This window comes from Danio rerio, chromosome 16 (genome assembly GCF_049306965.1).
Source record: "Danio rerio strain Tuebingen ecotype United States chromosome 16, GRCz12tu, whole genome shotgun sequence".
Taxonomy (NCBI): Eukaryota; Metazoa; Chordata; class Actinopteri; order Cypriniformes; family Danionidae; genus Danio; species Danio rerio.
The window spans coordinates 4,377,501-4,389,045 of record NC_133191.1 but is presented as its reverse complement, the minus strand read 5'-3'; the positions used below and the strand labels follow the sequence as shown (position 1 = coordinate 4,389,045).

The 11,545-nt window shown below is 38.0% G+C and overlaps 1 protein-coding gene across 4 annotated transcripts in view; it reads right to left on the bottom strand.

Annotated features, from left to right (window-relative positions):
* Nucleotides 1-1,993: 1,993 nt before the first annotated feature.
* Nucleotides 1,994-11,545, bottom strand: part of mtf1 (metal-regulatory transcription factor 1) — a 36,470-nt gene continuing 26,918 nt past the window's right edge. For 2 of the 4 annotated variants that reach the window (XM_021466610.3, XM_021466611.3), the window contains 6 exons: nucleotides 11,127-11,257; nucleotides 10,939-11,013; nucleotides 10,753-10,855; nucleotides 7,192-7,703; nucleotides 6,186-6,243; nucleotides 1,994-3,163 (listed from right to left, as the gene is read on the bottom strand). In XM_021466610.3, coding sequence (XP_021322285.1) covers nucleotides 2,760-3,163; nucleotides 6,186-6,243; nucleotides 7,192-7,703; nucleotides 10,753-10,855; nucleotides 10,939-11,013; nucleotides 11,127-11,257 — 1,283 coding nt within the window. In that variant the 3' untranslated portion in view covers nucleotides 1,994-2,759. 4 annotated transcript variants of the gene reach the window in all.

Sequence of the window (11,545 nt, the reverse complement as noted above, 5' to 3'; positions counted from 1 at the left end):
TCTTTTGTAGGTACATTGTGTACTAAGACTGATGGAGAATAGAAAGTTTCTATTTTCTAGGCTAATATATGGCTAACTATACTTTAACTGGCGTAGTAATTAAAAACTTCACTGCCGAATCAACTGAGAAATCCATTCAGTTGATCTCTGTGTCTGGCACTTTTAGCTTAGCATAAACCATTAAATCGGATTAGACCGTTAGCATCTCACTCAAAAATTACCAAAATTGACAATTTTCTTTTTTAAAAGCTCAACTTTTTTGTAGGTGGAAAATGTATAGATGATATTTTCTAGGCCGATATGGCTAACTATACTCATTCTGGCATAATAATTTTGAATTTCACTGCCGAATCAAGGTATGGCAGCAAAGCTCCTTCAATACTTTCATTTTCCATCAGTCTTTGTATAAGAGGTCAAGCTTTAAAACAAAAATCTTCCAAACTCTTTGCTTATCTTTGAGTGAGATGCTAATGATCTAATCCGATTCAATGATCTATGCTAAGCTAAGCTAAAAGCACCAAACCCAGAGATCAGCTGTGATTCATTTGTAGGTACATTGTGTACCAAAACTGATGGAGAATGGAAAGTTGCTATTTTCTTGGCTAATATGGCGAACTGTACTTTCACTCTGGCGTAATAATTAAGAACTTTGCGGCTGAATTAAGCTATAGCAGCAAAGTTCCTTGATAACTTTCATTTTCAGTCTTCCTATGCAATGCAACTACAGAAGAGTCAAGCTTTAAAAAGGAAAATTATCCCAGGGGTTTGCTCATCTTTGAGTGAGATGTTAATGGTCTAATCTGATTTAATGATCTATGCTAAGCTAAGCTAAAAGAGCCACACCTGGAGATCAGCTGTGACTCATTTGTAGAATTATTTGGCTAACTGTACTTTCATTCTGGCGTAATAATTAAAAACTTTGCTGCCGAATCAACTTACAAAATCTATTCAGTTGATCTCTGGGTCTGGCACATTTTGCTTAGCTTAGCATAAACCAATGAATTGAATTAGACTATTAGCATCTCACTCAAAAATGACCAAAATGTGCAATTTTCCTTTTTAAAGCTTGACTCTTCTGTAGGTACATCAAGTACAACAGACAGAAAATGGAATGTTGCTGTTTTCTAGGCCAATATGGCTAACTATACTTTCATTCTGGTTGTAATAATTAATAACTTCACTGCCAAATCAAGGTATGGCAGCAAAGCTTCTTTATTATTTTCATTTTCCTTCAGTCTTCGTATACTATGCAACTACAGAAAAGTCAAGCTTTAAAAAGAAAAACTATCAAAACTTTTTGCTCATCTTGAAGTGAGATGCTAACGGTCTAATCCGATTCAATGATCTATGCTAAGCTAAGCTAACAGTGCTTCCGCCAGACCCTGAGATTGGCTGAATGGATTCAAAAAAGGTAAAAGGGAACAGTTCAACTCTATCTGAGACATAAAATGAGCTATTATGACAAATTATATAATTTCCAAAACAAGTGAAGAGTTCCTTTAACGTTAGTTGATGCATTTACTGGCATGAACTAAGAAGCAAGAACAAAAATGACTTAATTTTCATTAACTAATATGAATAAATACTGTAATCTATTGTTTATTGATGTTAGTAAGTACATTAACTAAGATTGACTCATGGACCATATTATAAAGTGTTTAGTTTCTTTATTTTTATGACGAGAATTAGTGCTATTTAATGACTGATAGTGACAAATCGCATACAAAATAAAAGTTGCATTTACATAATATATGTGCATGTACTGTGTACATTCATCATGTGTATATATAAATACAAATGTAAATAATCGACGTTTACATATATATTAATATTCATACATTTGATATATAAATATTATATATATATATATATATATATATATATATATATATATATATATATATATATATATATATATATATATATATATATATAGTTCAAATAAATAAACCGTATATACATGTATATACATGGATGTGTGTATTTCTATATACACAGTAAATATACAGGTTGTTTTGTATGCGTTTAATCGCTAAACAGCACTAATGAGAATGAACTGGTCACTAACAGTTTCTTTAAGCAAAAACATTTCATATTGTCATTTATGATGGAAATATGTTGCAGGTTTTGTGAGATGCACTTAAAGATCTAGAGAAGAATAATTTAGGTGTGAAAGAACGCAACGTATCCAACGATTTTAATAAATTAACATATATAAAATTAAATACTAAGTTATAGGCAGCCGAATAGAGCTCTAAATTACACTTAAAAGGCAGGTAAATGCTCATCGCAGTTCATCCAGAGTGACAAACTCAAAAAAAAAAAAAAAACCTCCAAATCACATTATTATTATTATGACCACCTCTCTAATAAGTTACACATAAAATACTTCAACTGTTCCAATGTGCAGGACTTTCTGCGTAGATGACTTCATTAGCCCCAAGAACGGTGTAACTTCTGAAGTCTGGGATAAAGCAGTGAACTAGTACATTCTGACCAATCGAGTGGATTCAAGTTTAAACTCAAGCACTGAATGACTTTCTATGGTGAATCTCTAGAAGCAATTTTTGTTCTGTCGAGAAAAACAAAACAAAACAGTGATGTTGAATGCAACTACACGACTTAGCCTGCTGTCATAAACTGCTACCCTCCCTTAAAAGTGCACCAAATCCACTCTATAAGCCTCTGGAGGTCACGCCGCAGAGGTACAGGTGTGTGTGTGAGCTACTCATCTGTACATAGTACAGGTGAACAGACCTCTAGGGGGCGCCACTACCACCTCCGTCAGCCATGGAGAAGCCATCCGCCACCATGAGCAGCGCCTCTATGTTGGCGGTGGTTTCCGGACTGAGCAGATCTGAAACATCCATGCTGCCCAGAGCGTCAGTGGGCGGGTTAGGGGTGAGCGGAGCGGTTGGGAGATCCTGCTGGGGCTGTGTGTGAGGTTTGGATGGGCAGCAGGAGGGAGGCTCTTTGGGGAGGGCTGGAGGAGGAGGAGGAGGAGCAGGAGGTGGTGGAGGTGAAGTGTTCTTGGTCTTGTCCTGTGATGAGGAAGTGCTCTTGTCTTTAGCCGAGTCTCTGCAGGCACAGTGACACTGGCAGGACTCCTCCTGCTTTATGATGATCACCGGCAGACTCAGGCCGATCTGCTGCACTGCATTCCCTGAAACACAAACACTGGTCAGATCTGCATCATGCTCTGTTGAAGGCCTATCATTCGATCCACAGCGTGACTTTTGCAAGGCTAAATGCTGAGGATTTTTTAAATGAATGTTGATGACCCTAGCTTCGGAGGTAGTTCATCAATAGGTGAAACTATTTTGGCACTGGTAAGGGCACAGATGAGCTTGGTTCATTACACATTTGGGACACACTAGCCGCATTTCCACGGTTGGACCAGTGCGAGCCAGGCCAATCGCCCGGGAGGTTGAGCAAAGAGGCCGAAATCATGTCGCATTTCCACTGTCAGGCCAATAACTTGCAGTTTGGCACACAAACCCCGCCCCCAGAACGCCTCACAATCAAACAGGTAAGCACATCATCGCATCATCACAAAACGATTCCAATGGAGACGACCGAAACAAGCAAATTACAGGCTACTGTACAGCATTACATTATATGTCTATACGCACTTCATTCATTATATTTCTTTACTCACCGACCAACTGTTGGCATGGTACATCGAGATGCCCACCATTCATAATATAAAACCACAGAAATTATCCGTTAATAACTCTGTATAAAAAGTGTTTTATTTTAGGGCTGTAAAATTAGCGTGTTAACGCACATGATTAATTTAAAATATTTAACATGTAAAAAAAAAAACTACGCAAATAACGCAGTTGCAGTTTTTTTTTTATTTGCTGTTGTGGCCAACGTGTGTTTAGGGACGGTGCGCGCATAGAGGCGACCTAGGCGGCCACCTTGGGCAGCAGAATAGTGAGCGAACCCCCCTGGTCCTCACTTTCATCCGCTACACCCACCCCCTCCCTCACATTTGACAAGATATTTTTCAAGACACTTCTATAAAGCTTAAAGTGACATTTAAAGGCTTAACTAGGTTAATTAGGGTAACTAGGCAGGTTAGAGTAATTAGGCAAGTTATTGTATAATGATGGTTTGTTCTGTAGACCAGTGGTTCCCAACCTTTTTCTTTGGGGCCCCCCCCATGAACATATACAAACATTGGAGCCCCCCCACCATATAAATACACACACACACATATGTACTGTGTGTGTGTGTGTGTGTGTGTGTGTGTGTATATATATATATATATATATATGTGTGTGTGTGTGTCTGTGTGTAATATTAATAGTAATATATATAGAAAATATTAATTAATCAGTTTTAACTTGTCTTGGCCTTCAATAAAACCAAAATTTAGGTAGGCTTTGTCATACTGTCTAATCTTTTTCTTCGCCTCTGAAGAATCACTGCATTTACGTTTGTCTGCCATTTTTGTTTTGATTTTGCCTTTACGACACGTTGACAAGCAGATTGCGTGAGTGAGCAAAATTTAAATAATTATTTAAAGTTATTTATTTTAATTATTTTCACTATTATGTTGGAATTTTAAGTATGTGTTTAGAATTTTTTTTTTTGGTACTTAAAAATACATATATAATAGTAGGGCTGCTCGATTTTGGGAAAAATCATAATCACGATTATTTTGGTCATAATTGTAATCACGATTATTCAAAACCATTGCCAGTTAAAGTCAAAATTATTAGCGCTCCTGAGAATTTTTTTTTTAATAAATATTTCCCAAATTATTTTTAACAGAGCAAGGAATTTTAACAGTATTTCCTTTAATATTTTTTCTTCTGTTTGTTTTATTTTAGCTAGAATTAAGAAAGGTTTAACTATTTTGAAACCAATTTAAGGTCAATATTATTAGCCCCCTTAAGCAATATATATTTTTGATTGTCTGCAGAATAAACTACCGTTATAATGACTTGCCTTATTACTCTAATTAAGCCTTTGAACTGCACTTTAATCTGAATGCTTGCATTTTGAAAAATATCTAGTAAAACATTATGTGCTGTCATTATAGCAAAGACAAAAAGAAATCAGTAATTAGAAATGAGATATCAAAACTATTATGTTCAGAAATAAGTTAATATAATATTCTTTCCCTGAAACAGAAATTGGGCAGGAAAAGCTTTGCTAATATTCAAGAGGGCTAATAATTCTGACTTCAACTGTATACAGTTATTTTCCACCCTGCAAACGAAAGAGAAACAAATACAATAGAATAAAAATATGAAACAAACTGTGCTTTAAGCATCTTCACTGTAAGAAAAACACTTTAGCTACAGCAGTCCTTCAGTCAAGAGCAGCGAGGGTTTTCTCGTTATGTTTGTTTAATAATGATAAAAACAGGTGACAGAAGGATTAAAGCGCGCTGTATCTTTAATGGTTTCTCTTTCACGTCTTTTGATCCTCAACTCGTTTGTTTATTACACAAATGAGGGTTAATGTAAATAATCACTAAACACCGCGTTTTGACACCTATTTGACCATTAAAGCGCTCACGTTAATGACTTTAGATATCTGCGCTCCTCTGCTCGTCTCAGTGTGTGAATGAGAGTGAATGCTGACCGGCCGCGTGCTTCTGACTGCGTGATCATGCTGCACACACACACATAAGCTCTTTCGCGCTTTTAAGAGCAACACTAACACGTGTACAACTGGAACGTGGCAAAATATGATGCAATAATTATTTATCTTGATTAATGCTTTTTTTATAATCGTTTGAAACCGAAATCTAAATTGGATTTTCGATTAATTGCAAAGCCCTTTATAATAGTGGAGCATTTTTATGGGAACCACTGCTGTAGACTATCGGAAAAAAAAATTAGCTTAAAGGGGTTAATCATTTTGTCCCAAAAATGTTTTTTAAAAAATTGATAACTGCTTTTATTCTAGCCGAAATAAAACAAACAAGACTTTCTCCATAAGAAAAAATATTATCAGACATACTGTAAAAATGTCATTGCTCTGTTAAACATCATTTGGGAAAAAAAATAAAAATCAAAAGGGGGCAAATAATTCTGACTTCAACTGTGTGTGTATAAATATATAAATATATATATATATATATATATATATATATATATATATATATATATATATATATATATATATATATATATATATATATGACAGCTAATATCCAATCATACCTGAATTTCCACCGACTGGTATGGCTGTTGTAAAAAAGACCTTCTCAACTTTTGGACCCTGAAAACAAAGCAGTGATCAAAAGGGTGTCCAATAAATTGACAACAAAATAAGCCAAAAACTGAGAAGAATAAATATAACTGTGACATTAACTGAACCTCAATCTAGATAATTAATACAATGCCTAAAATACTCAAACAAAGCCACATATCTCGGTCAAGATTTACATAATTAATGAACAAAGCAAGCTATAAAATAACGTTAATTCTGAAACAGAGCATGACTGTAGCTGTTCATGAAAAAATAAGGTATATAGTTCTATCATCACGTAAACATTCCAAACAGTTCATTTAAACTTTTTCATTTGACACATAAACATATTAATTTGAAAATATCTTACATGTTAGTAAACAAATATATTTACTTTTATCAAAATATCTTAAATTGTGTTTTAAAAATTTATTTTTAACATACAAAGTGTGAAACGAGACTACGGCAAATAATTGCCGACAGCAAGTAATTTCCAATTTTATGTTCCCTTTAAGGCAGTGTTTCTCAACCACGTTCCTGGAGGACCACCGGCACTGCACTGCACTGTCTCCTCAACCAAACACACCTGATTCAGATTATCAGCTTATTAGCAGAGACTAAAAACACCTGTAATAGGTGTGACAGATAAAGAAGAGATCCAGTGCTGGTGGTCCTCCAGGAACATGGTTGAGAAACACTGCTTTAAGGCACAGGTGTCAAACTCAGTTCCTGGAGGGCCGCAGCTCTGCGCAGTTTATATCCAACCCTAATTAAACACACCTGATTAAACTAATCGAGTCCTTCAGGTTTGTTTGAAACCTACAGGTGAGTGTGTTGGAGCAGGTTTGGAACTAAGCTGTCCTCCAGGAACTGAGTTTGACACCCCTGTTTTAGGTGGCTAAAACCTTGTTTGTACTGTAATTGACAGCAAAATGGCATTTTTAACTGTAAAGCTAAAGTGAGGATTAGCCTTCAGACCTGTTGTTCGGGGTTTTGCTGTGCGCTGGCGGCGCTGCTGAGGATCCACTGCAGGTTCTGGTCTGACATGACAAGGCTGGGCTGCAGGCCGAGTGTGGGGGCGATGCTGATTGTAGGAGGAGCAGCCAAAGGCACTGTGTGCGTCACTGCGGCCGTCACCTCTGCTGTCCCAGCCGGCACACTGGAGACACTGGCTGCAGATGGAGACGACACCGGCTGAGCCATCATGTAGTGCTGAGTGGCTGAGGGTGCAGATGGAGACGATACTTCTGCAGGCTGTGACGAGCTGGGCGGAGCACTGGGGAAGGAGGAGGTCTGTGACGAGCTGCTGACAGCAGGGGGCGGGGCTTGCTGTGTTGTGGGAGGAGTCTGAGCATCCTGAGCAGGAGCTGTGATGGAGCAGGAAGAGGAACAGGTGGATGGAGGAGGCTGAGGGAACGCTGGATGAGTGGACGCGTCTGCAGGGGCTGTCTGAGGCGACGGCTCAAGTCCAAAAGACTCTGCTAGGCTTTCTGGAGAAACAGAAGACTGTTATCAGATATGTGATCGGCAGGGTTATGCCCCATTCACCCGGGGCTTCAGCGTCAACGCTTGACAGAGGGTATGTCTAAAGTTGGGGCTGACGTGATCAAAGCAGCGTCAGCCAATGAAATTAGTCAGCAATCAGCTACTGTCTGAGCTGGTGTATTTGCATACAGCGATCTGATTGGCTGACGCTTCAGTTGGAGCTTGATAAGTTGAGCAAGTCCCAACTTCTGCAGCAAGCAACGCCACTGAAGCAATGCCTGCATCACGCATTTAAAGTGAATGGGAAGCGTTGACGCTGATGCAATGTGTGAATAAAGCGTTAGGCATAATCTGAGTTTCTTCCATTAAACACAGATGCAAGCATCAGATGCGTGTCTAATATAAAAATATCTATTCTCTTTTTCTTTTTTCCCTTTTAATTACCGATCATTTGATGCGCTTTGCTCCACTCTCTGTATTATGTTGCCTGACTGCCTGTCTGGGTTTCAACCATGCTTTCAACCAGGTCTGGTGCTGATGTAATGAGGGCGGGTACTTTTACTTTTCACTACTACAGCTGCTCACCTCTGCTCATGTTCAAACCAATCGGCGCAGTTTTTCACATGGCAGGTTTTTATCCTTCATACATATTGAGAGATCGAGTTGAAAAGGGATCCACATACATACAGTTGATGAGAGCAAGGAACAGAGCAACAGAGCAAGGAAATTTTCACAGTATGTCTGATAACTGCTTTTATTCTAGTCGAAGTGAAACAAATAAGACTTTCTCCAGACGAAAAATATATCATCAGACATACTGTGAAAATTTCCCTGCTCTGTTAAACATCATTTAGGAAATATTTTAAAAAGAAAAATAAATTCAAAGGGGGGCTAATAATTATGACTTCAGCTTTATCTATCTATATATATATCTCTATATATATATATATATATATATATATATATATATATATATATATATATATATATATATATCTATATATCTGTATATATATATCTATATATATATATATATATATATATATATATATCTATATATCTATATATCTATATCTATATATATATATATATATATATATATATATATATATATATATATATATATATACATGTATTAGACACACATCTGAAGCTTGTATTTGCAGCAGCTCCACATCCACAACTCCACGCTTTACAGTCTCCGCGTTCAGTCCTTTGCACTGTATCTGTTTAGCTGAGGGAACAGAACCAACCCTGTGGTGTCAGACACAGCAATATTTCAAGATGGCGGCGCCCTTGGTCTAAAAGCTACAGTAAAACATGCGTTTTCTTCTACATGGTTACATTAATGGAGTTTAATGAATATATATTAAACATTAAAACAGATTATAATTATAATGACAAGACAGTTCAAAAGCAGTCTGGCTAATACACATCCACAGTAATCCCGCTTAAGGGTCATTGGTTGTGTGTTTAACATGTTTAAATAATTTATAACTTAAAATGTATTCCTAGCATCTTCTAACACACTGTTAAAATAATCATGTTTTCAATGGTATAGTGTGCATCTTTTCTTAAAGGCTCACAAAACACCAAAACACATGTTTTGAGCTGTTGACAGTCGTATATGTGTCCCACACTGCTAAAAACACTATTAGGGCACCTATATTTCACTAAAAAGTGTAAATTGGTTGTTTTTGCGTTATTTCAAGCAAATTCGTACTTCCGGTTTGAAATGAATTTTTGAAGCTGCGTCACGGCGATGAGATAATAGCGTGTATTCCAGCGTGCAGACTGAACGCCTGTGCCAGAGTGTGTCTTATTACGTCTTACAGTGTGATGCATTATTGCATGAGTAAAGCTTGGTTCAAGCCAATCAGCGCGCTCTATTGTGCAACTTCATTAATATTCATTACTGTCACAGTGTTTAGACGGCAGAGACGCCACGTTGTGTTGGCAAAACAAGCGTGAAGTGTTGCTTTCATAGTTTGCTGCAGTTAAGTTTTGTTTTCATTTTATCTCTGTGAGAGCTCAGCTGGAGCCACGTGTGGATTAACAGTGTACGCGACGCTCGACAACAATAACTTACGTGTCTAAGGAGGATTATTGTTTACCTGAGAGCTGTTCTCATCTGCAAACGCTGAGATCCGGATTCGCTTGTAGTCTTCTCTTAATAAAGACGCGGCTCTAGTTGCTGGTGATTGTCCTGTCTCTACAGATTTGGTGAGTGAGTGACCAGTGCTCTTTGTTTATTCAGTTTGTTCGTATCGAACAAACTATTGCACAAAGTGTAAACATGTTAGCACCACAACCAAACTTTAACCTCGTGTAGGGTTTTTACCGCATTTTGTGACCAGAATAAAACACGCGGCTTTCTGACGCTACCTGCCGTGTGCATCTAAGTTTCCGGGAAATGCTGAGTTTTTTTTTCTCTCATTCGCCGTGCAGTATCAAACATTGCATAAAAAATACACCCTTACAGCAGTTCCTCGAATCAAATATCTCGTTTGTCGTGAGGGACATGAATGAATTCTCTGAATGAAAGAGCCAGACTGCAGTTAAAGTCCACCATTTAATAATTTGGCAAATAATTCGACTACAGATGTCCATGTAAACACAGTCACTTTGTCCCCTGTGTGTGTGTGTATTTTGACTCTGAAACTCAGCGCGCCCAAATAGACACTCCCACATCATGCCTCTTTTTTTCCTCCGACACTCCCACCTAAACAGAGCTGGACACGCCCACTTTTTTGACTTTTTCCAAAGTAGAGGTGTGAAAACACCCTGCTGAAACAAAGGGGTTTCATGGCCCTTTAAATGCTAGGTTAAACGCCAGTGTGGACGTAGATTGTTTTCGTTCTAAAATGCCATTTTAAAACTAAGACGTAAACAGGGCCTAAGTGTGTATTTTTTGCTGCTGCAACAGGGGCAAGGTGGAGGATTGTGATGCCGGCTCAGCATTGTGATGTCTATCGGCCATCGGCCCAACCCTAATGTGCACATTGCAATATTGATGCTGAAACGATTTAATGTGTAACCCCTGACTGATCTTACCTGTAGGTTTGGGGTCGTCCTCGCTGACGCTGTTCTCTGGACTCTGGAACATGAGCTCAAAGATTCGTATGGGGGTGACGCTGTTCAGATCCAAACCCTGAGACTGAAACATCAACATGTGCTGAGATGAACTGGTATCTGAGAGAGGAATGAAAGCAGTTCTGTGTGAGTGAGGACGAAACTCACATTGTGGTTCTCCTGGAGCTCAGAGTCTGTTGAAATGAGGCTCAAATCACTGAGGCACAGCGAGTGATTCGCATCCTGCAACACAACAAGAACGCTTAAAGAGATAGTTCACCAACAAAATATACAGCAAGTGTCCAGAAGTGAGCGAGTAATAAAGCAAGGCTGTGAGTGTGTGTGTGTGTGAGCACCTCTGACAGTGGATGACTGCTCACGGTGAACGATGGGCCTTTGTCGTGACCCCGGATGTGGCTCTTCAGACTGTACTGAGAGCTGAAGGTTTTCTCACAGCCGTCGCTGGGACAGAAAAACGGTTTCTCTCCTTAAACAGAGGAAGACATGGTAAGATGGTATATACAAATTAAAAGGTTTCAATTGAATATTGAATATCTATATTGTTTTGAAAACCTGTATTGATTATTTTAAAAAACGTTTTCAAAGATAATTACATAAGTTGCTGCCTAATAAACATTTCATATCATAGTCAAGTTTAAAAATGGTGCATGTTGCTGAATATTTTTGTTAAGACCATGCTACAGGATTTATGATCTACATAAAGTAATTGCATTAATTACATAAACGTAGGGCTGCTCGATTTTGGGAAAGATCA